Source organism: Monopterus albus, unplaced genomic scaffold (genome assembly GCF_001952655.1).
Source record: "Monopterus albus unplaced genomic scaffold, M_albus_1.0 scaffold40.1, whole genome shotgun sequence".
Lineage (NCBI taxonomy): Eukaryota > Metazoa > Chordata > Actinopteri > Synbranchiformes > Synbranchidae > Monopterus > Monopterus albus.
This window is the reverse complement of record NW_018127920.1, coordinates 3,640,761-3,666,127: the sequence shown is the minus strand read 5'-3', so window position 1 is coordinate 3,666,127 and position 25,367 is coordinate 3,640,761. Positions and strand designations below refer to the sequence as shown.

Genomic DNA, 25,367 nt, shown 5'->3' with positions numbered 1-25,367 from the left:
TGTCAGGGTGACAGGTCTGTAGTCATTCAGTCCACTGATAGAGGTTTTCTTGGGGACTGGAATGATGGTGGGGCATTTGAAGCAGGAGGGGACTTCACACAGCTCCAGTGACCTGTTGAAGATAAGTGTGAAGATGGGGCCAGCTGATCAGCACACACTTTCAGGCAGGAGGGGGTCACACCATCTGGGCCTGGTGCCTTTCTGATGTTTTTTTTTTAAAGAGGACACGCACATCCTTTTCACGGATTGTTAGAGGTGGGGGTCTGGAGGGAAGGATGGTGATTGTCAGGGGAGCAGCTGCTGGATCTGAGGCGTGGAGGGTGAGGGGGGAGTGTTGATGGTCAAACCTGCAATAGAACACATTCAGGTCATCTGCTAGTTGACAGTTAGTCAGTTAGTCCTGTTGACAAGAAGAATTTCATCCATCTTGTTGATCAGGGAGCGAAGATTTGCTAGGTGGATAGACGGGAGTGGAGTCCGGGTCCCTCTCTGGCATAGCCTCACCAAGGTGCCCGCTCACTTGCCATGGCAGCATTTTTTATAGGTCCCGTATATGGCAGCTGCACCTCCAATCAGAATGTCCATACAGCATTTTTCATTCACAAAAATTGGAGAAAGGTAGTTCAGTGTGAGTTGTCTGATATTTAACAGTTCTTCTTTGGTAAAAGTAATTCAGGATGGGTTGCAAAAGGCAGAGAAAACAAAGAAAAACTACAAACACGAGAGTGCGAGTAACCAAGGCTGCCATCGCCGCCAGTGGCATCAAATATACAATATATATATACACAAGCTAAGGAGGTTCAAAGTGAGGAAGGCTGTGCGAGGGTCTAGATGGCATCAGCTCCAAACTCCTTAAGACCTGCACAGATCAGGTGTGTGGGATACTTGGACACATGTTTAATATGAGCCTGAGGCTGGGGAGAGTACCACGACTGTGGAAAACATCCTGTGTGGTTCCAGTACCGAAAACACAGCACACACAGGACCTCAACAGCTACAGGCACTGATGTCACACCTGATGAAGGATAAGGATAGTCACCTTTATTGGCCAAGTATGTTACATACAAGGAATTTGTTTCCGGTACAGAACCGAGGCAGCCATCTGCGGGGCCAACTCAGCCGATGGCTCTAACCATTGGGGGCAACGGGGGGGGTTCAGTGTCTTGCCCAAGGACACCGACACGTGGACTGCCAGCACCGAGATTTGACCCTTCAAGTTGGGAGACGACTGCTCTACCCACCGCACCACTGTCGCCTCCCACAGGGGATGATAAGGCACAGTGTGGTCTTTAAGATATGATGGAGCCTTGGGAGAAGGACTTTAAAGTCTATTCGGGATTTTACAGGGAGCCAGTGGAGAGCAGCTAATATGGGAGCGATATAATCTCTCTTGCTAGTTCCTGTCAGTACTCTGGCTGCAGCATTTTTGATTAACTGGAGGATTTTATGGAATTATTGGGGCATCCTGATAGAGTTACAGTAGTCCAGCCTGGAAGTAATAATACATGGACCAGTTTTTCAGCATCACTTAGAGATGGGATGTTCCTGATTTTTGCAATATTGCTCAGGTAAAAAAAACATGGTTCCAGAGACTTGGCTTATGTGTGATTTAAAGGTCATATCCTGCTCAAAAATGACTCCAAGATTCCTCACAACAGTACTGGCGGCCAGAGCTATGTCATATGGAGTAACTATATGATTAGATAGCATGTTTCTAAGATTTTCAGGCCCAAGTACAATAACTTCAGTTTTGTCAGAGTTTAGAAGTAAGAAATTACAAGTCATCCAGGCCTTTATGTCTTTCAGACATACTTGAAGTTCTTAGATAACTGAGCTGATTCATCTGGGTTTATAGATAAATATACAGTAACTGAGAATCATCTGCATAGCAATGGAAATTTATAAAATAGAATATCTTTATTGTCATTGTATCTAGTACAATGAAATTAAAAAGCCATCATTATGCTGTGTTTCCTGATAATATGGCCTGAAGGGAGCATGAATAAGGTGAAGAGAATTGGACCTAACACAGAGGTTTGTGGAACGCCATGACTAACTTCAGTTCGTACATAAGATTCGTCATTAACATGAACAAACTGGAATCTTTCTGAAAAATAAGATTATAACCAATTTAGCGTGGTTCCTTTAATCCCAATAATATGTTCAAGTCTCTGTAGTAAAATGCTGTGATCAATGGTGTCAAAAGCAGCACTGAGATCTAAGAGGACAAGTATGGAGACAAGTCCTTTATCTGAGGCTAGGAGGAGATTGTTGGTGACTTTCACCAATACAGTTTCTGTACTATGATGGACTCTAAATCCTGACTGAAAATCCTCAAACAAATCATTCTTGTGCACGTGGTCACATAACTGCTTTGCAACAGTTTTTCAAGGATTTTAGAAAACCAGCCTGGAAGTAATAATACATGGACCAGTTTTTCAGCATCACTTAGAGATGGGATGTTCCTGATTTTTGCAATATTGCTCAGGTAAAAAAAACATGGTTCCAGAGACTTGGCTTATGTGTGATTTAAAGGTCATATCCTGCTCAAAAATGACTCCAAGATTCCTCACAACAGTACTGGCGGCCAGAGCTATGTCATATGGAGTAACTATATGATTAGATAGCATGTTTCTAAGATTTTCAGGCCCAAGTACAATAACTTCAGTTTTGTCAGAGTTTAGAAGTAAGAAATTACAAGTCATCCAGGCCTTTATGTCTTTCAGACATACTTGAAGTTCTTAGATAACTGAGCTGATTCATCTGGGTTTATAGATAAATATACAGTAACTGAGAATCATCTGCATAGCAATGGAAATTTATAAAATAGAATATCTTTATTGTCATTGTATCTAGTACAATGAAATTAAAAAGCCATCATTATGCTGTGTTTCCTGATAATATGGCCTGAAGGGAGCATGAATAAGGTGAAGAGAATTGGACCTAACACAGAGGTTTGTGGAACGCCATGACTAACTTCAGTTCGTACATAAGATTCGTCATTAACATGAACAAACTGGAATCTTTCTGAAAAATAAGATTATAACCAATTTAGCGTGGTTCCTTTAATCCCAATAATATGTTCAAGTCTCTGTAGTAAAATGCTGTGATCAATGGTGTCAAAAGCAGCACTGAGATCTAAGAGGACAAGTATGGAGACAAGTCCTTTATCTGAGGCTAGGAGGAGATTGTTGGTGACTTTCACCAATACAGTTTCTGTACTATGATGGACTCTAAATCCTGACTGAAAATCCTCAAACAAATCATTCTTGTGCACGTGGTCACATAACTGCTTTGCAACAGTTTTTCAAGGATTTTAGAAAAAAATGGGAGATTGAATATTGGTCTATAATTACCTAAAACACCTGGGTCAAGAATAGGCTTTTTGAGTAGAGGTTTAATTACAGCAACCTTAAAACCCTGTGGAACATAACCTGTTAATAGAGAGAGGTTAATCAGATCTAATATGAATCACGGCGACGAGCAATGCAGTGATTAGCACTGTCACAGCAAGAAGGTTCTGGTTTTGAGCCCCGGCCTTTTTGTGCGGAGTTTGCATGTTCTCCCTGTGCCTGCGTAGGTTTTCTCTGGGTGCTCCAGCTTCCTCCCACAATCCAAAGAAGGCAAGCTTAGGTTGACTGGTGACTCTAAAATTAGACATTACCCGGAAGGGCGTCTGGCATAAAAAATAAAAAAAAAACAAAAAAAAACATGCCGACTTTAACATGCGAATTGTCAGTTGGGTAGCAACTGATGATTATCTGTGGAAACCCCTAACGGGAACAGCCAAAGGTAGAAGAAGAATTAAATCCAATACAGATGTGCTGATTAAGGGCAAGATGATTTAGATGAAACAATTGTTGAGGTCAACTCAGAGAGATCAATGGGAGAGAAGCAGTCTAAATATAGATGTGGTCTTACAGGTGATTCTAAAGCCCTTGTACATGATGGCACATCTGTGAGAGTTGTGGGAATGATTTGATTAATTTTTTTCTCTAATAGTTGTGACTTTATTTGTGCAGAAACTCATGAGGTCATTGCTGCTGAGATCCAAGGGAATATTAAGCTCAACAGCACTGTGTCTCTTTGTCAGCCTGGCTACAGTGCTGAAAAGAAACCTGGGGTTGTTCTTATTTTCCTCTATCAGTAATGAATAACATGCGGTTCTGGCACTATGAAGGGCTTTTTTATATGTTATTAAACTATTTTTCCAGGCTAGGAAAAACTCATCTGACTTAGTAGAGCGTCACCTCCTTTCCAGTTTTCGTGATGCCTGCTTTAGGGGGTGGAGCTGCGAGTTGTACCATGGGGCTAGTCTCCTCTTCTTCACTGGCTTCTTTTTCAGAGGGGCAACAGTATCAAGTGTTGTACACAAGGAGGCTGCATTAATATCAACAAGATCATCGACTTGTGTGGGAGTAAAGTTAAGGTGGCCGCCCTTCATTGTGTTGGCACATGGCACTGAAGTAAATAATGATGGAATTATTTCCTTAAATTAGGTGATAGCATTGTCAGATAGACATCTACTGTAGTGGAATTGTTTCTCACACAGAGTATAATCCATTAATGTAAATTCAAAAGTTATTAGACAGAAGAGGGTTTTGAGGAAAAAATATTAAGTGTTCAGTTTTGATGCTATACGTCAGAACAAGATCAAGAGTGTGATTAAAACAGTGAGTGGGTTTATTCACAGTTTGAGAAAAGCCAACTGAGTCTAATAATGAACAGAATTCATTGTCGGCATCTACATGAATATTAAAGTCGCCTACTATGATTATTTTATCTGTACTAAGCACTAAATCAGACAGAAAGTCTGAGAATTCAATTAAAAACTCTGAATAAGGAGCAGGTGGACGGTATACAATAACAAACAGAACAGGCTTTTGAGTTTTCCAGTTTGGGTGTGAGAGACTCAGAGTGAGACTTTCAAATGAGTTATAACTATGTTTAGGTCTAGGGTTGATTAATAGGCTTGAGTCTAAGATCACTGCCACGCCACCACCTCAGCCTGTGTTTCGAGGGATGTGACTGTGACTAGGTGGGGTGGATTCATTTAGACTGACATATTCTTCCTGTTTTAACCAGGTTTCAGTAAGACACAATAAATGTTCACTTATTAACTTTTTCACTAACAGATATTTGGACAAGAGAGATCTGGTATTTAGTAGTCCACATTTGATTGTCCTGTTATCTTGTTCTATATGTGGAGTACAACTTGAGTTCCATTGTCACTATATAGCTTTTCAAATATTTCATATCTGGGGATTATGAGTTGTGGGAAACACTTCAATATGTCTATTATTACCAGGCAAAATTTCTTTCCCTCACCTTTATTTAAATTTATGAAGTCCATGCAGATGTGTTGAAATGGGAGTTGTGGTACTAAGCACTAAATCAGACAAAGTCTTAGTACAATAACAAACAGAACAGGCTTTTGAGTTTTCCAGTTTGGGTGTGAGAGACTCAGAGTGAGACTTTCAAATGAGTTATAACTATGTTTAGGTCTAGGGTTGATTAATAGGCTTGAGTCTAAGATCACTGCCACGCCACCACCTCAGCCTGTGTTTCGAGGGATGTGACTGTGACTAGGTGGGGTGGATTCATTTAGACTGACATATTCTTCCTGTTTTAACCAGGTTTCAGTAAGACACAATAAATGTTCACTTATTAACTCTTTCACTAACAGATATTTGGACAAGAGAGATCTGGTATTTAGTAGTCCACATTTGATTGTCCTGTTATCTTGTTCTATATGTGGAGTAACCTTAATTTTAATTAGGTTCTTATGAATAACTCCTCGAGGTGATTTTTAATTTATATCATTTAGGTTGTCGGGGAGCAGACACAATCTCTATGGATTACTGGGAGTTTTGAATGGATAGCAGCTGCAAAGAGACGCAGAGAGGCATGTAAGACCCTGTGTCCTGGACTCTACTCTGGGTTGTCATAATTTAGGTTGTAAAATAAACTTGTCCAGATTTCTACATATGAGAGTGGCACCATCCAAAGTGGGATGGATGCCGTCTCAGCTAATCAAACCAGATTTTGAACCATGGTGAAGACCAAAGACCTGGTGGTGGATTTCCACAGGTGCAGACACCAGATTTTCCCCCAAAATGTTTTCCAATTGTCTATGAAGCCTACATCATTTTCTGGGCACCACCTAGACAACCAGCAGTTGAATGACAACATGGGGCTAAACATGTCATCACTGGTCAGATTGGGTAGGGGTCCAGAGAAAACTACGGAGTCCGACATTGTTTTGGCAAAGTTACTGACTCAATATTAATTTTAGTGACCTCCGACTGTTGAAGTTGGGAGTCCTTACCTCCGACCTGAATAACAATCTTACTGTATTTACGTTTATCCCTGAGCACTCGGTTTCCATTGACAATGAATGGGCAGCTGTCACTAACCCATTAACATTGGTTAATAATCTTTTAGAAATATTCCTGTATGCAAAATATGATATGGATCAGAACCAAAATCTGATAAATTTGTCTGTGCACAATACCCTACCTCTCCAAAAAAAAAAAAAAAAAATCAGAAAAATCTGTTGTTTTTTTAAAGTTATGCTGTTAAACACCAGCAAAAACATAACCCCCACCCTTGGTCAAGGTAGTTAAGATTATTAACATAACCTATCCATTTTCTATTTGTAACACCCAGAGTCCATCATCACATCACCAGAATTAGACTAGTACTGGTCATCCTCAGGTTCATTAATGGTGGAGGGAGTTACACAGGCAGCTAATCTACAGAGGGGACAATACAACTAAACAGTGTCTGAGAGGTGATTATTTTAGGAAGGTCTTCTAGGAATAGATGAATAGTGAGTTATTAAATACATAATTACATGTCATGACTTTAAATATAGACATCACAAATACTAGGAGGAAGTCCCATCTCAAAAAAGTGATGTGTTGTAGCCTGTAACCTTTTTTAACAGTGAAGCTCAGGTAACTAATGTTATCATTACTAATAATAGCTATAAATATTTCACATAATGCAGGCCATCTTTCATCACTGGGGAAGTGTATTGTCCAGGTTGATAGCTGTCATAAATGCTTCTCATGAGAATAATTTGCATGATATTTTTACCTCATTTTTCCACTGTGTGGGAGCAGGCACAGTAGTCACTCTGACAAGTCAGATATAAAAAAAATAAAACTTGTTTTTGGTAACAGTTTGCTTATTTAGCTAATCTTACCATTTATTATGAAAACAAAAAAGTCACTCCTTTTTCACACCTACAAAAAAAAAAATATCCCCTTTGTTTTTCCAAATTGAATGAAAAAAACTGAATGACTGGATGATACACAGGCCCAAATTTTGGACTATTTGAGCTACTGTATTTGTTAGATGTTAGTATTAAACTATTAATATTTGTTTGAAATGCTTGATTAATTTAGATTTATTTTGTATTTTTATTTCTTTATGATGTCTTTATTAGTTATTTAGTTTCTTCTTCCCATTAGGGGTTGCCACTCAACTGACAATTTGTAGGTTAAACTTGGCATGTTTTACGCTGGATGCCCTTCTGAATGAAGTCTAATTTAGAGTTGCCAATGAACCTATGTGTTATGAACACAAACCCAGATGGTGTGACAGAGAAAACGGACTCAGAGGGCTGCCTTCACCCTAAGCAGTGTTTATTTTGTGCTGTACAAGGCAAGAAGTGCTATAACAATAGAGACCAGAATGGGTGTAGATGGAATGGATGTTGACCACAGAAAGGCAGGAAGAAGGTAGTTGCTGGGCCGAGCTGCGGAGCGTGGAGGTCACTCACTGGCTGGTCGAGTAGAGGTAAGTGAGGCTGAAGAGAAGGACACCAGGCAGAAGGCGACAATGAGCAGAGAGGATCAGGGGAGAGAGAGCACTGACCTGGCTGGTGAATAATAGTCCAAAGGCAGAATGGAGTAGGTCCGGAGGTAAATAGTTTCGTGTGGGAGTATGTGTCCAAGCAGGAGGGCTGAAGGCAGGAGGTGAGGAGAAGGCTAGTAGGCAAACTGAAAACAGTCAGAGAGAAAATACAAAAGAACAAAAACAGTTTCTGTATTAAAGTGAGGTGGCTCTAGTTGTCTGTGTGGGGACAAGAACAAACTGGCAGTGGGCAGGTAAAAAGGAAAGGTAAATATAGGAGATCTGGTGATTGCAGGAGTGACAACAGGTGGTGGTAATGAGGATAGCTGGCAGGTGTGTGGAGGAGAGAGGGCAGGTGAAACCGAGCAACCCTGATACTATGTCTTTGGAAACAGGAAACCAGAACACCACAGGGAGAACATGCAAGCTCTGCACAGAAAAGCACCGGGCCACAAACCCAGAACCTTCTTACTGTGGGGCAACGGTGCTAACCCCTGCACCACCCTATTAGTTATTTAGTTTATTGTGGGGTTATTTTGGAGATAAGTGGGTAGCTATATTGGCACTGTAGGCACCTTAGATTTAGAGGTACAGTAGGTAGGAAGGCAGCCATATGACCGGCATGCAACTGGGAGGGTTTATTGTTTTTTACCAGCACAAGACAAGCATTTTTGTGCCTGTTTGCAATGGACGAATAAACCCTAAGAAACACAACACACACAGTGTCATCTCACATTATCCATTGCTGACAGTTTTACCTTCATACATTATTATCCCAGTGGTGCATCAGTGGGTTTTTAAGTTTGGTGCAAGTTTAATTTTTCACCTGGACAAACAGCCACTACAGCATTGTTACAACATATCTGAAAAGCTGATCATGTTGTGTTTGCAAAGTAAAGTAATAGTCACAACTACAACAAGCAGTTTGGTGTCTCCTTTCCTGTAGTGTGATTACTGAGCTGTAGCCCTTCACATAGGCTACAGTTATTCAGGTAGCATAATTTAGAAAATGTCCCTAACACATTACATTCTAAATGCATTTTGTTGTTGTGCTTTATATAATACAACTGCAAGTGAATGACATGTAGGTTTAAACCTTGATCTTATTTAAAGAATAGCCTATCGTAGCTACAAATAAAACAAACGAATAAGAGCAGGATGGTACAGGCTATAGCCTATTAGAGGAATTTATAAATCACATTTGTGTTTTCAAAACCAAATCCTGGTAGGGTAACTAAATTTAGGTTTATACACTGTGCAGAACACAAATGTGGCTTTGCCGTGGCATACAATTTCCCCAGTCACAAGCAGGTGTCGCTGCAAGACACATGAAAGCATCCTGGTTTCACTTTCAATTGACAGAGAAACCAGAAAGCAAACAGATCTTCACACTGTCCAGAGAAACAACAACAAAGTGTTACTACAGGTTTAGAAGACCTGTGCAAAATGGAGGTAGGTTCCACTTATTCATATTTATAATGGTTTAACAAGGCTAAACGAAGAGGAAGTATTAAACCAGTGTAGGTTTTAGAGTTTTTACTAGCCCCAGCTTGTGACTCTCATGTATCGCACACACTCGAGGGTATGTGACGAGGTTTTACCACCGGGTAGTTAATCACTGATGTTGTTGTTGTCCTGAAAAATGTGTATGAAAGAGCTGCGATTTGATCTGTCATGCTTGACTGAATCCCGGAAATTAACTACTATAACGTTTGATTATCGAGGAGAAGTACGAAAAGCTTGCTAGAAAACTATGACATAAAACTTCCGGTTTGAGGGTGTGACATTCAAAATAAATCTGGCCAAATTAAAACCCTTCACGTTTCATCGTTACTTTGAAAATTTTTTGTTGCGCTCCGTGTGACAGAATTAGTATTGGAGGAAGTGCAGCGCTCATATCACAAAACGTGTTGTGTAAAGTGTAGCGTTTCCGCTGGCAACATTTCTTAGTGGCGGTCCGCCACGGCAAAAAAATAAAAAAAAATAAAAACAACAACCCCAAAACAATCCAACCCATCGGTTTTTTAATCACGCCCCTCAGAGACTCACCCGGGAACCCGGTAAACAACACGACGAGTTACAGCCACGGACGAAGTTAAGGCCAATTCTGATGGAGCGGGGAGCAGGTTCTGATGAGCCCCGAGAAGGAGATGTGATGCAATCTCCAGCTGCAGGGCAGAACGAACACCGCCTTACTGGTTGACGTATGTGATGGCTGTTGTGTTTTCTGATTGCACCACTACGTTTGCCTCTCAGTACCGGCGCAACATGTTTTGAAACTTTCAGCACCGTTGCCAATTCCAGACAGTTGATGTGGAGAGACGGGTGTGATTCCACTCTCCTCCCACCGCCTGTGACAGACATGTGCCTCCCCAGCCACCAGAGATGTGTCTGTGAACACTGAGATGGGTGATGTAGCTCTGCCCAGGGGAACTCCCGACTGTCGGCACATGGGGAGTTCTCCAGTATGCCAGGTCTAATTAGACCGAGGGGGGAACTGTGAGCATGCACCTCTTGTGATGCACCGGGTCGAGGCGAAGACAGCCGAACCACCTCTGGAGCTTCCTCATGTGAAGAAGACCGAGGGGAACCATGACATGACTGGCTGACATCATGCCCAGTAAACGCATGACAGAGTTGTTACCTTCGCATGGGGAAAATGCGCTGCAGGAGAGATGAAAGTACCTCTTGCCTGGCAGATGACAGCTTTGCTCTAATGCTAAGAAAGTCCAGGTGCGCTCCCAGGTATGTGATTGTTTGGCACTGCACTGGTGAACTCTTCTTCAGTTCACTGCAAAACCCAGCTATGTCAGGTGTTGCACCAGCACCTCTGTGTGAAAAGCTGCTTGATCTCTGGAAAATGCCATCAGAATCAGATTGTCCAGAGACCAGCGGCCGGATTTTGCAACTGAGCAAGCTCGTCTCTGCCGGCATCCATGCTGACTGATGGATCAGGGAAGGGCTGGGGGAGCAAGTGATGGCAGGGAGTGAGTCAATGGATTTGGGCCCACCCATGCCAAGGAAAACCAGGGGCTCATCCGCCAAGGGATCTTCACCGCGATTCGCCAAGCTGCTGTCATTGTCAGGATCCCGCTCTTTGATAGCTACAAACGCCTCTGCCTGGTGCTGCTTCTCCACAGTGGGCAAGCACACAGGTGCCAACTTGGTGTGCTCTGTGCCGAGGCAGATCTTGCAGCGAGGGTGCAGGTCGCTGGGCATGATGAAGCCCGTATCGCAGCCTGGACACATGGTGACGGAAGTGCGGCACTGGAGTCCGGCATTCAGGAGCTTTGCTCTTTAGCCATGATGAAGGAATTGCTCTTTAGACTGCTTAAGAAAAAGAGGGAGCCTATCACAGGTCACATTGGCATTTATGCCACCACAGCAGACCTGTTTAGGGATAGCCCAGTGCAGGGCACAGGGCGCAAAAGAATCTCTTCAGGACTGTGCATGCGCGAGGGATAAACCCAGTAGCGACAGCTCTTAGAGGGTGAAGCCTATACAAAATAGAACCAGTACAAACAGAAAAATGCAGTAAAAAATCTTGAACACCATGTATCACTTTCCTTCCACTTCACAATTATGTGATACTTTGTGTTGTACTATGACATAAAATCCCACTAAAATACATTTAAGTCTGTGGTTGTAATGTGACAAAATGTGGAAAAATTCACGGGGTATAAATACTTTTGCAAGGCACTGTTCTTGGTAATCTTTTAATCATTCAAATTTGGATGGTTGGTTAATAACACATTTTCCTGTGGTGTGACAAACTTGGAGCACAGTTATTTCTACTCTATCTAGAGCTCAGAATTAAGCAGCATTGAATGTTCAAAGTCTATCACATTACTGCAACACCATCAGAGAACAATGTTCATCCAAATTTGTAAGTAGGACTACAGTATGCGACATACTGCATTTAGACAGAGGCAGTTTGCTAATAACTAACTTCAGCTGTCATGTCTTTTTACAGTTTATCCAAGACATCACTGCTGTCATTGATGCAACTGCTTATAAAGACCTTCATATTTTAATGAAGATTCTTCAGCCTTATAGACATGAAAAAACTGGTTCCATCTACAAAGTGGGAGGAACCTATGAGGAACTGGAGCAACTTTCAGACAGGCTATCAGACTGCTGTAGTCCTGCCGCTCAGCAACGTATCTGTCTGCAAGATGAACACGCTTCAACTTGTACCAAATCTGTGGAAGTATCTGCTGATGTTATGGCCTACATTGAGCAAAAATGTACAAAGGAACTTCGGAAAATTCTAGGAAACCGTTTTGACATTGAAACACAGCCTAACCTTAGAGCAGCACATTATAATCCCAGTAGCACAGTACAAGTGATTTTAAGACCATGCAATGTGCCCTTATACCCTGTTCATGCTGACTTAGTCAGACAGCGGTTTATCACATTCTATCAGAGAACTGCCTCTGACCTGCAGGTCACATTGGTCACTGTGAGCCCACCTTACCACAAAAAACTGCAGAGGATTTTTCCATATGTCCTTTTTAAACCCAGCCACAACAAATGTGAAGTAACAGTGATTGGACCTTTTGTGCACATTGCTAAACTGAAAGATTTCCTTTTACAAAATACACTAAGTTCAAGCAAGATTCCAGTGAACAAAAGTCCAGCAGATGCTCCGAGCAGCACAACCTTAAGTTCTTCACCAAAACACAGCAAAGATAATGAAGATGAATCATGTCCAATCTGTATGGAACCAATATTAACAACAGAGAAAAAGACCCTACAGTGCAAGCACTCCTTCTGCAGAAAATGTCTGAAAAAAGCTTTTGAATACAAGCCTCTATGCCCAACATGTGGACAGTTGTATGGCATTTTGAAAGGGACACAGCCTGATGGAGGCAGAATGAATGTCACCAGAGACACTTCATCTTTGCCTGGATATGAAGAATATGGAACAATAATCATTCAGTACTACATTCCAAGTGGCATCCAAAAGGTAAGACTACAGATAAAACACTGAACAATTTAAACAGTAGTTTGATCAAATCTATGAAATACAGTCAGTACCTTCAGAAAATGACCACCACCTGGCAGAGGTAAATAATTCTTTTTCTGGTCATAATAGTTGTGATTATGTTATTATTACATTATTATCAAAAAGAATACTCTGCATTACTACAGATTGTAAGTGCTGCTACTGTTTTTTGTTTTGTCTCAGGACAGGGTTTGGATTTCCTGTACTTTATATGATTTATTTGAGTGCATAGTTTTTTCCACAGTCTTTTGTTTAAAAATCACTTTCCTCTCTTTTTCTTATAATCACTGGCATTATCCTTTTTTATTTTTATTTGGCAGGGCTGTGTTAGTATGTATTAGCACTTACCAAACCTACCTAGAGAGAAAGTTCCTTATTTCTAAATAATTAACAAAAAGTACATTAAAAAAGCTACTGTGCCCTAAGAGCTGTGGACCCTCATTCACTTAAAGGCTCCTAATCATTAAGCAGAGAAACCTATCCTGTGTGTCTGTAGGGGGAGCATCGTAACCCTGGTCAGCCATATGAAGGTGTATCCCGTACAGCTTATCTTCCAGATTCCCCAGAGGGCAGGAGGATCCTGAAACTGCTGAAGCAAGCCTTTGATCAGAAGCTCATTTTCACTGTTGGTCAGTCCACCACCAGTGGCAGGAACAATGTGGTCACATGGAATGATATTCACCACAAAACTTCTAAACATGGAGGACCAACTTGGTAAGTTATGTATAATGGTCTCCCAACTGCAGGGAGGTGAGCTCAAGTGCAAAAGATCTATTGTGATCAGAAATCAATGCATAGCCACCAAAGTGTGTGGCCAAGAGTGGGGAATTTTTTATATATATACAGTATATATAAAATTTGTAATTCCCATCTCACCATAATTATTAGGCTAAATTTATCAGGTCAATTTAATTAACACTGTACACTATTCAGTGTATCATTCTCATTCTTTTTTTTTTTTTTTTTGCTCATATAATTACTTTGAACTGCATCGGTACTGCCTGATTAGTGTACCTACTTAATGACATCACCTGTGATGTGAAATCAACTACTGTCCAAAGACTGAGGCATTTCCAGGTATTTTCAAATAGGTGTTAATTTTTTAGGCTACTATTTATTTAGAAATCTAGTGCATCATCCATAATTATTGAAATATTTTTGTTTCTGTGATTCATTTGTAGTTTAATGTTCACAGATCTGCAGGGCTGTGTATGCACATGCACGTGTGTTAATTTATTAATTTACTGCCAGTACATCTGAATAAACATGTATGTGCTGCATTGTAGGCCAGGTTTACAGTTGATGAAAATACTGTCAGTGAATCATAAAGAACTTTATGGCATTGTTAGCCTAAGTTATTTAGTTAACTTTGTTTTTCTGCTCTCATAAACGTACTGTAGTATAACAACCAAGGATATTAAAAAGGACAATTTCTGGAGGCCTGCTGACTGCAGAAATATGTACGAACTAATGAGCTAAAATAGCATTCTGGTTTAACCAGTCATAGCATGCTAGTGGCACAGCAACATCAACCAGTCGTTGCTGGTGTAGCCTGCTTCTTCAGCAGCAAGACCATGTTGGTGGACTCGCACCATTAATGTTTTATTAACATAGCTATCAACACTAGAGCAGTGCCAGCCAGCATAGACCTCCATGTTGGTCTATGCTGGCTGGTGCTAGTATAGACCAGCATGAATTCTGTGCTGGTTTATGCTGGGGTTTTTTTTTCTTTCACTATTAATGAGTGATGCCCGCCAGCAGCCACTTTAGCATATGCATAACAATTCAGGATTTTTTTACTCCATGTAAGATGAATAATGCTATTTTAATTTAAGAAAACTAGCTAATGAGAAATAGATGCATGCCACTGCACCTTAAGTGTGTCTATAGTTTTATTAGTTGAATAGGTGAATTTTTATTCTAACTCACCCTTTCAAATTATATTGAGACTAAAAGTTTTGCATAGTTAAGGGAGTGGCCACTTTGAGTGACAGGCAGATGGCTAACTTCATTTTACCCGTTCAGCCCTCCTCAGCTCCACCCACGCTCTGCCTCTTTGCCCATTTTTAGAATAGACATGGTAGGCAGAGTGAAGTGCTACCAATAATGTGACAGCCAGACTTGAACTTCAAAATCAGTGGGTAACGTCATGATGGGTTTATCCAGTTTTCATATATAGTCAGTGGCCTCCGCATGTGTGAATAAGAATACTGAGCCAGTGGAAGGGTCTGGTGCCATAAAGGCAAGGCAAGGTAAAGGTAAAGCATTATGAAGTCCTTGCAAGAGGTCCCCAGGGCGGTGATTCAGAGGTACACAGTACCATAACAGACAATCTGGGCACACAGTGGCAATACCTGAGATGTGATCCACCTTATTAGAAGTCAGTCTACCATTAAAATTATTTTCAAGCTTTTATTTTAATGTAAAAAAAGTTATGTATTGTTGCTTTAATGTACCTGCTGTCCCAATTTGTGCTTCTCATGTAATCAGTCCCTTATGCTATTAGACAAATAGCATCTAGCCAGGCTGTTCCTATTCCACTGCCACAAAGATATGAATGAACAAGTGGCATGCATTCATTCCTTTTTTTACATTAAGCTATTTTTGGGAAGGAAAGCATATTCATGTGTCCAAAATGTAATTGGTACAAAAGTCTCCTATGATTTTGCAGTAGGCACACTACAGAGTTAATAGTATACCTGTATGGATTGTCATCAGCTATGAAAGGGTCCATATAAAATCACTGAATTTCTGTTCATGTGTTTGCAGCTATGGATACCCAGATCCTGATTATCTCAGCAGAGTTCGAGATGAATTGAAAGTCAAGGGAATTGAATGAGTCAATGAAAGGTTTGCCAACACATGAATGTAGAGCTAAGATGATGTATTAAATTACTTTACTACTGTATGTCTAAAGAGGCATGTACTTTATTAGGCATGTATTTTAAAATGCACACAACATGTAAGGGAATATGTTATAGAGCAGTAGAAAGAATGCTTTGTATATTTAAATGTTTTACTAAATTTTAATATTCTATAAATAATGATACCAAATGACATTGGTCAACCATAGTTTAAGCCTTCCTTGTTATGTTTATAATCATTCTTTATTTATTATGTGTTTTTCTTCCCTTAGATTACTATTTCTTGCCTTATATTGTTTTAATTTTATTTGAAATTACCTTGTTTGAAATGGCTAAATATGGAAAACGTAATATTTAAAAATTAACTGTAAATTCCTTCTGGTGCATTAAATGTTTAAAGTGCCCATGTCATGCTCATTTTGCTCATATCCAGCCATTTAAGGGGGCGTTTGTACTATGATTGGACAACAATGTTGCACCTACATTCCAATGAACACTGATCCTGATGGCTCAATTGCTAGGGCTCTGACTGACTTAAAAGTCTTGTCAGAAGAGATGGCTGAACACTCTGGTATTACTAATTACATTGAGAATTGGTTCACTAAGACTTTTGGCAAGTGGAAAAATGTAGTGATGGTTGCAGCAGTTACACTGCTGACCTTGTGTGGATGTGGCTGCATCCCCTGCATTAGACATCTCTGTCTCAAGTGCATTACCACTGCTATTGATAGTAGGTATCCACAGCCCCCTGCCTACGAATTAGTACAAGCTCCGGCCCCTTGGGTATCCTATCCCCTGATCTCCCTCACTGAGCCCGGTGAGTGAGAGATTGAAGAGCTCCATGGACTGGAGTGAAGACCATGGATCCTACATAAACTAGCTAAAGGTTAATACATACTGACATATAAATACATGTAGGTGGTGTGAACTCATAGGTTGTTGAATGATTTTTGATAATTAGGTTTGGTAAGTATTGCTAATGGTTTATACTTTTCCACAATTGTGTCTGCTCAAATGCTCTTAGTGGCATTGAATCAGCTTACACATACGGCACACATATAGAGGTCACTGCAACGAAGAACCTACTTACATGCTGTTACCCCTCTTGTGTTTTTAGTTCATTTTTCCCTGAAGTACTTAGCTCTGTAGTTTACCCTTGAGGGGGTGGCTTTGGTGGGGGGCCTCTCACCTCTCGAAACGCTAGGTAGCTTCATCTGGGGAAACTGGGACATTGATTTAGTTCGACATGATTTTGGTCTTGTCGAAAGGGGGAATTGTTAGGTATTTTTAGTCAGATTTTGGTTAGACACTTGATGTATTAGAAATGTTTAGATAATGTCATGACATGTTACTAGAAGTCGTGTGAGAATGTTTTTAGCTAAACACTACTTAACAAACAGACACACACACACACACACATTGATTTGCTTTATGTTTTGACTATTGCTATGGCCAGCTGCAAAGCTGGCAACAGAGACGTCATGGTTGACGTTTCTGTGTAGTATGGGGCTAGCCCAACCGAAGAGATATAATGTATAGGCCTGGTGGGTTCAGGGTCTTTCATCTGCCTGCGTGCAGGTTGGAGGTGCAGGATGCCTGAGCGTGTAATGTTAATTTTTGCCTGTGTTCATGGAATAAATCAGCACTGTTTTGTAGTTACTTGGACTGCCTCATCTCTGAGTCAGTATGGTAAAAAGTTCCGGGTACAACAAATGTTTAATCTTGGGTACCTCTAGATTATCTTCGCACTCATCAAAACCCCAATATTCTGTAATTATGTCAGAATGATAAAACCAGAGAAATGACCTGCTCAGTCAGTGTGAGGTTCATGTAATGTGGTATCAGGCAACTTTTATGAGTATGAGTACAATACTAGAGGGCGGTACTGGACCCGATACTGGTATCAGTGCATCCCTGGTATCTGTAATAAAGCAATCTTTCACAAAAAAGCAGCCAAAGTTGTGTTAGACAGTTAAATTTGGAAATAAAATTCATAAAAACGAGGCAATATGAAATAAGAGCAAGGTATATTTCTTTGTGAAAGGCTTTGTTGGCTGTTTTAGAGCACAGATGTCCAACATTTTTAAAGACAGTGCAAATGAACAATGATAGACTTTAGAAAGCTGACAGAACAATAGTGACAAAATGTCCTTTGAATTTGTGCCTGACAGAAATACACAAGTATATACAGCAACATCTGGAATGTGAGCCCATCATCAGTTTCATCTGGATAGACTTGGTATGTTAGATCATCTATCAGATTTTTTTCAAAGTTTAGTAAATACAGTGGATTGATTTAGAGCACCCGCAGGTAACTGCACAGCAAGACTCTATTCTGCACATTAAAGCATAGCTAAAGTTTAGGAAATGCACTTATTTGCCATCAAACTCACACTCATATGAGATATGAATCCAATACAGTGATATGTTCCTGAATTATGTTTAGCCAAGCTCAGTATGGAATCAGGTGGACACCACTAGCCTAGTTCCATTAAACCTTTAAAAAACAAAATAAAAATTCTAACAGTTGGTTAAAACATGGCTGTAACCTCTACAATGAGGACAGGACTTTCATGTTGGTCAAGAAGTAGTCCCAATGTTGCATTTCTCTGTGTTAAATACAAAAAATATATTGAATCAAATATAAAATGTGTATGAGATAGTTTTGGAAATAGCTGGATTTTCTTTTTCATGTTTTGGAGATGCTATGGCAGCAGCTTATGTCTGACCCAGTGTGTTTTAAAGTGAGTAAACACATCCTGGAACTCTCCTCTTAGCTAAAAGCCTTGGAATTGACATAGATGTTAGGATAAATATATTTTACAAAATATTTTGAGTGAATGACTTGAAAGTGCTTTTTTTTCCTAATCCATGTACAACTCTAAAAGGTGAGATCATTTATCCTGCAGTAAGTCTCCTGGACTACATTTAAATTCACTAGTAAGTGTAAACTTAATGTCTATTCGAATTTTGCTAACAAAGGTAGATGACACTGTTTGGGTCTGCTTTCCTGAGTTTGTTCCTGCCATTAAAATATTTAAGTTGGAGCCTCAACTGTCACTTACGCAAAAAGGTGTTTTACCCTGGTAAACTAGAAGAAACATAATCCCAGCCCAGGTTCTCCACCTAAATTTATGTTTCATTATTTAAAAAAAATCTTTTGGTCAAGAAATATTTAAAACAGTATAACTTGTTTTCACTTATGTATATTTATTTTTCCTTCCTTTAACATACATATCAGCTGCATCAATCTTGCATATTTGTAGAATTTAGGAATTATTTCAGCTCTATTTTTACACAGTACCCCAAATAACTGTCCAATGATGTTTACCGTGTTTTGGCTTTTCACTTCTAACTTTTTACAACATTTTCAGTGAGGCTGAGGTCAAAGTAAGTGATAAAGAAAGTCATACAAGTCAGCATTCCATCTTCTCAGGACTGTACACAGCTTCTGTGCATGTCTAGGCTTATTGAATGAATAACCTGCTCTACAGCCTTAGGCAGGAAGGATGGAATGTCAGACAACAGTGGCTATGTGGACTGCACCATCACCTCACACTAAGAAAATCCTCAGTTTGAATCCATCAGGCCTTTCTGTGTGGAGTGCGAATATCTTTTAAGTACCTGTGTGGGTTTCCCCCACAATCCCATCATCTGACCCATACAGAGTGGGCAAACCGTAAACTGCAGATGTGAATGCTTGTCTGTCTCTACTGTAAATGTCAGGCCTGTGATATACTGTCCAGGGTATACACCTCCGTCTGGCCAGGATGGACCTGGGCAGACAACAGGTACACTGTATATCATGAATGGATGGGATGGACTAAGAGGTATTAACCGAGTAAAAACAATGGTGACAGCACACAGTGCTAGGTAGTAAAATGGGTTTTGGATTTGACCACATTAGCTGTCTCCCAGTACTTGACATAAAAGTCTAAGAATGCTGCGACAGCAAATATATTAGATCCATACACAAACCACATTTGGTAGAAAACATCCATTTAAAGATCTGTCAGGATAACCAGCTAACCTTTCACTCCTATTCAGAATCACCGCCCTGTACATGGATTCGTACATGTACATCACAATGGGGTTGTCAGATATGTCAAGCTGCAAGTAATTCCTACCATACCTCTAAGAACCGGTTAGAGAGATAAGCCCAACAGAAGGAACAGAGGATATGAATTGACAGCTTGATTTTGTCCTCAGTCATATCAACACCAACCACTTCATTTCAAGTTTGATAAGCTGAGTTATTATTTTTTAGCAAAAGAGGATACATTAATGACCCATAGGAGAAACAAGGCCATGAAGGATCAACAAGAACAATTATCTGGAAGGAAAAGAAAAGGAGAGAGGGAGAGGAATGAGAAAAAATGACAACCCATTCCAAAAGTACAGGCAGGGGTAAAGAGTCAGTTCACCAGTACACTGGTTCCTACCCCTAAGTACAATGCCACTTAAATGCCACGACTGCTTGCTGTCCACTTTGTGGTAGCCTCATTTGGTGAAGGCAGCTACCACAGCCCATAACAGCTCATTGGTATTGGCCTTCATGCTTTCTCCTTCAGGCTCCAGTTCCAGCAGCTGCCGCACTCTCTTCATAGCCAAATCGTACTGATCATCTAGCAGCGGGGCGAAGGCATTTTCCAGGACATCTGAGGAATGGGCTAAGAAGATGAGTGCAAGCAGCCGCTTGTCCATTCGATGAGGGTCATTCACCCACTTGTCCAATACGGCCTCCTGGACCTTCTTGATGAGGCGCTGTTTGATGTTGCTGTTGGTCAGAGGATGTGTGGTCATATCAAAAAGCAGGAAGTTCTGCTTCTCGGTAGTAAGAACACCTTTTTCTACCAAGTTTTTGGCCAGCCGTTCACGGACGTTCCGCAGTTGATAGTGAAGCTTTAGGGGGTTCCACGTCTCTCCTAAAGACGAGATGAAAAAACAAAGTAAAGTTAATGTGGTCACAAATCGGTTCATCTACATTCAGGGCCTGAAATTCATTTTTCAGAATGTGTATATATATATATATATGTATATATATATATATATATGAAACATGGGTGACTTATAGACTTTGGGGGGAATAATACCTGTGAGCTTAACAGCAGGTTATTACCTAGTCCTATTCTTTCCTGAAATTGCATTTCACCACTACATTACTGTACTTTTTAATTCCACTACATTTATATGATAACTTTAATTAATAGAACAATATACAGTGTAATCATAAGACTTTACTGATCCTCAGTGGGAAATTTTCAAGCTACCCAGCAGTAATTCAAATGATATGCATATAAGGTAGTTAGAATTAGTGCCATCTTGAATAGCTGCAATATTAAAGTAGTGAACACAATAATCATAATGCATCAGTAATTATAACCATTTACTGTTTCATCTCTAATCTGTACTTGAAACATACCTCTGATTTTTGCTTTGTCACACTTAAAATCTGCATGTTAAACAAAGCTGTTTTAACTCTTTTCATCTGACTAATATTTGCATTTCTTCAGATTCAGTAAAAATGCAAACTAGAATGAACAAAAGGGATTTCAAATCAAAATCAGTTATTCGAATGCATATTATCAGCTGTTCTTTCACAGGCAGTCTGTGGGTAAGATTTAAAACTGACCTTTCTACTTTTAATTTCATAATTCACACAAATGGCACTCCTAGCCCATTTAAGATACAACTGTAGACATAAACCTGTAAACAGCATTTGTGATGTGTAGAGGAGCTCAAAATTCAGTTGGGTTTAGATAAACCACCAGTATGTGGGTGAGGGCTGATGAAGCAGCTGAACTCACCACTGAGCAGTTCGATCCAGCTCTGCACAGTCTCCGGTGGTTGGGTATCTTTTATGTGTTTCAAGGCTTCATCCAAGAGCACATCACCTGTTGGAGCATCTGACTTACAAATCACCTGTAGATAACATTCACAGTGATAACAGCCAGTTATGAGTCTAGTTATCAGAGTCACTGAACTAGAAGTAAAATGAACCTTTTCATCATATTCATTGCTGACTTGGGTTCACTGTCACTAATCACTGCTGCTAACAATGACATAATTTGTATATCGAGTATCTTGCAGTTCACTCACTCAACTAAGACTTTCAGCATTAATCAATGTGCCAGTTACTTTTGCAGACTGATTATTTGGCCTATGTGGGACAATTATTGCTTGAATAAAATACAAGACCCTGATATCAGAATGGTTATGGTGCAGTAAAGTGTGTGCACTATGTCGGCGGATTGAGTCTGACCGCCAACCTTTATCGCAGGTTTTCTGTATCAGTTTCAACAGTACAAAGTTTCACATTACTGTGTGAGAGACTAAGATTGGACAGGATTCACATTTACACTTGCACTGATTTTAATGTCATTGTAATACAGAAAAGTGTTTTACAGCACTGCACAGCACAAAGGAAAAAAAATGCAACATGAGAAATGTTTGCTTTTTTAATTTAATCGGGAGGACATATTTACCAGAACAACATACAAAATATATACATGATCCAATTTTTGTTGCTTATTTTCCCCTTAAGTGACAAAGAACTACAGAGAAGAAAAGCGAGATTAAACCCCTTCCCCCACCACCTTCCCAGACACGTGACACCATGCATGAAAGAACAAAAAAGAAAGGAGGGGTAGAATAAAATGGCAGGTAAAATTTATCTGTCCATATGATCATATCCTGTACATTCAACAAACTTGAGGAGTTGACAAAAGAGAGCAAATTGTCCTATCTTCTATAAAATTGTGCAGTAGAACCTCTCAGACTATATTTTTTCCAGCCACAAGAGGGCCAAGAAGGATTAGGGCTTTTCCAGTGCAGTAAGATTGTTCTATGGGCCATTAGAGATGCAAAGGCTTTGTCTGGTTTCATTTTAGTAATCTATGAAGGACCTTAAACTGAATCAGAATAAGCTGTGCACAGGAAGGGGTGGAGCTCAGGCTTTCAAGAGCCTTCTCCTACTGTTCACTTGTGGGATCCAGGCCAAGTTCCTTTTCCCACTCATGTTTAGACTGAATGTGACCAACATTCACACAAGATAATTTATAAAATATGGAGATGAGACCAGGTACAGCGGGGTATGATATAAACCACACATGTCAAACTCAAGGCCCACGGGCCACATCCGGCCTGTGAGATCATTTTATGTATTTTTTTTTTTTTTTAATGGCCCGGCGATATGAAGCACTGATAACACACGACATACGCGAATGTGGCTGTAATTAAGGAATATAGCCTAAGATGGCACTACAAGACAAAACATCAGGACAAGCTGAAAAACGTGAATGCAGAGCAGAAGCTACAGAAGGTAGAGGAGTTGAAGAGGAATCTGACATCACAGCAGACGTTTTCACCAAAGCGAAATCACACAGTGAAGCTGCTGTGAAAGCAAGTTTTATTGCGGCAGAGGAGAAAATCAGCCCGGACATTTACCGAGGGAGAGTTTCTGAAGAGCTGTATGATGAAAGTGTGAGACGTCTTGTGTCCAGACAAAAAGCAGGTGTTTGCAAATGTAAGCCTTAGCAGAAATACAAGTTTAAGTTTATTTATTTTGGAATAATATTGTATCCTGTCTGTTTCGATTCATATTTATGTTCAGAAAACATTTAGTTTTAGTCTGTTCAATAAATGTTTATCCTGTTCAGCCCGCGACCTAAAGTGTGCTTTGAGTTTGGCCCACTGTGCGATTGAGTTTGACACCCCTGATATAAACTTATCCAAAACTGAGTCTTGGGGAAATGTGTTTGCACAAAATGACATACTTGTAGATATCTGAAAGTGTTGGATTTAACAAACATTTGCTTATTACCAGCATTGAAGAAAAAAAAACAATACATGCCCACCTATCTTCCCCGGCTGCCTGTCAGACTCTGCAACAAGAGCCAACATGCAACAGACAAATGGCAAAGAGAAGGAGGCTGAGATCACCAAACTCCATCCACTTCAACAAACCTAGCTGTGCTCCATGCTGGACAAACTGGTCTCTATGTGCAGCCGGCTGTGAGACGAGTGCACAGGGACAATCTCTGGCATGAAGAATGACTCATTCTGATGAAAATTTGTCTGTAGCTTGTCAGCCTTACTAAAAAGTGTCATATGTGTTTTAACAACATTTCACTTATGACTTCGATCGATCCAAGAACTTGGAATCTTTTCAACTTTACCGAGATCTCAGTAGTATCCATCGTCATCACACCCCTTGGGGGCATGTTGTGATTTGCATCCTGGTTAGTGGGCTACCATCCGGAAAAAAATGTACACGCTGTCAAAAATGTGCAAATACTCATTTATTAATATTTGTAAACATTCCCACCCTACTGTAGACACCACAGAATCTCAGTGCACAGCGTTGGTTTAGCATCCATTAGTCACTCTCAGAAGAAGCGACGGCCGTCATATTAGTAGCTTCAGAGGTGCTACAGTAAAAATGTAATTACAAGGCTAATGAAAACCGGCAACGTGCTCGTAATCCAAAGAACTTGTCTATCAAAGCGAATTTCCCCATAAGAAATAATGGAAACTCAGATGATTCGTTCCACAACCACTTATCCACATAAAAATGTTTATACTGTATTTTGTATTGCTGTAAAGTAAAAATTAAACAAATCAACCTGCACTTTACCTTTGAAAAGAATCGTGGCTGGCGTGAGGGGCCATTGTTGCAGTACAGATATTGACTATATGAGTGAGGCGCGAGAACCATCGGCTCAGCTGTGACGTGACACTCGGCAGACAAAGCATACATACTACTTGTATTGCAAGACTTCGCTTGTTTATCAAATCCAAATTTTTGCTCATCTTCCAAAACACTCACAGACCAGGGTACTCGCAAGGTTTTACTGTACTTGGTATTCATGTAGCTGATGTAGCCAGGTTGGCACAGAAATTCATGATCAACAGCTACTGTCTGCATCTCATAGCAAATTTGTGATTAGCACTGTACTTTTGTAACCAAACAGCATTGAAGTCCAGTAGTCTCTGGTGAGCACAATCATATTTGGTCCAACACATCCTCCACTTTAGCTTGATACAAGTTGTGTATCTTGGTCACAGTGGTGGCTCTCGAAGGCAATTCATTGACTCTTTGGATACGATGCAAATTATTTCAAGCAGACCCTTGTCCTCCACAATGTTAACTGACCTGCAAGCTGTAGCCATCCATTTAGCTATCGCTGCTGAAAGTTTGTTGCTTGTAAAGTTGTCCAGGTGTCTCTCTTGCAAACTATCCAAAAACTGAAACATTTTGAGCTTCATAAACACAGATGTTAAGGCAGAAGTGTTGCATTGAAATGCATACAATTGTACAGAATAAAGTGGCTGGTGAGTGTAATTATTAATGTATTATTGTATTCATTACATTTGATGCTGCAGCTGGTAAAGCTGAAGTAAATTTTGATACCCTTATACATAAAATATCAAGTACTTTACATACTGCTGGGTAGCAGTATGTAAAGTACTTGGTTTTGATGCTCATCAGAACAAGTTAGCTTAACTGTGTGTTAAGCTTTATTAGCAGCTCATTGGGCAAAGGACAGAAATCAGTTGTATGGCACACAGTAAACAAGATAAGAGCCAAAATACAGTGCCCTTCTTCTGATACTTTTTTTTTTTTTTTTACT

The 25,367-nt window shown here is 40.2% G+C and overlaps 2 protein-coding genes and 1 long non-coding RNA gene across 8 annotated transcripts in view; 1 reads left to right on the top strand and 2 right to left on the bottom strand.

Moving 5' to 3' along the window:
• LOC109959643 (uncharacterized) overlaps window positions 1-8,486 on the bottom strand; it is a 15,212-nt gene extending 6,726 nt beyond the window's left edge. Inside the window, exon 1 of the long non-coding RNA XR_002274864.1 lies at window positions 7,885-8,486. This is a non-coding gene — a long non-coding RNA (uncharacterized LOC109959643). The remainder of the gene's footprint in view (window positions 1-7,884) is intronic.
• Window positions 8,487-9,175: 689 nt separating this feature from the next.
• Window positions 9,176-16,365, top strand: LOC109959772 (E3 ubiquitin-protein ligase DTX3L). Of its 4 annotated transcripts, none has more exons than XM_020599401.1 (4): window positions 9,176-9,315; window positions 11,837-12,832; window positions 13,368-13,585; window positions 15,641-16,365. In XM_020599401.1, the coding sequence occupies exons 1-4, from the start codon at window positions 9,310-9,312 to the stop codon at window positions 15,708-15,710; spliced, it is 1,290 nt and encodes a 429-aa protein (XP_020455057.1). In that variant the 5' UTR covers window positions 9,176-9,309; the 3' UTR covers window positions 15,711-16,365. The 4 variants fall into 4 exon arrangements, with proteins under 4 accessions (XP_020455057.1, XP_020455059.1, XP_020455060.1 ...); XM_020599403.1 differs by lacking the exon at window positions 9,176-9,315 and adding an exon at window positions 9,333-10,067; XM_020599404.1 differs by lacking the exon at window positions 9,176-9,315 and adding an exon at window positions 10,102-10,608.
• A 1,147-nt stretch (window positions 16,366-17,512) lies between these two features.
• golph3a (golgi phosphoprotein 3a) overlaps window positions 17,513-25,367 on the bottom strand; it is a 22,182-nt gene continuing 14,327 nt past the window's right edge. For 2 of the 3 annotated variants that reach the window (XM_020599305.1, XM_020599307.1), the window contains exons 4-5: window positions 21,543-21,657; window positions 17,513-20,660 (exon numbers count right to left, since the gene is read on the bottom strand). In XM_020599305.1, the coding sequence (XP_020454961.1) occupies window positions 20,236-20,660; window positions 21,543-21,657 (540 nt within the window). In that variant the 3' untranslated portion in view covers window positions 17,513-20,235. The remainder of the gene's footprint in view (window positions 20,661-21,542; window positions 21,658-25,367) is intronic. The other variant, XM_020599306.1, reaches the window with a different exon arrangement.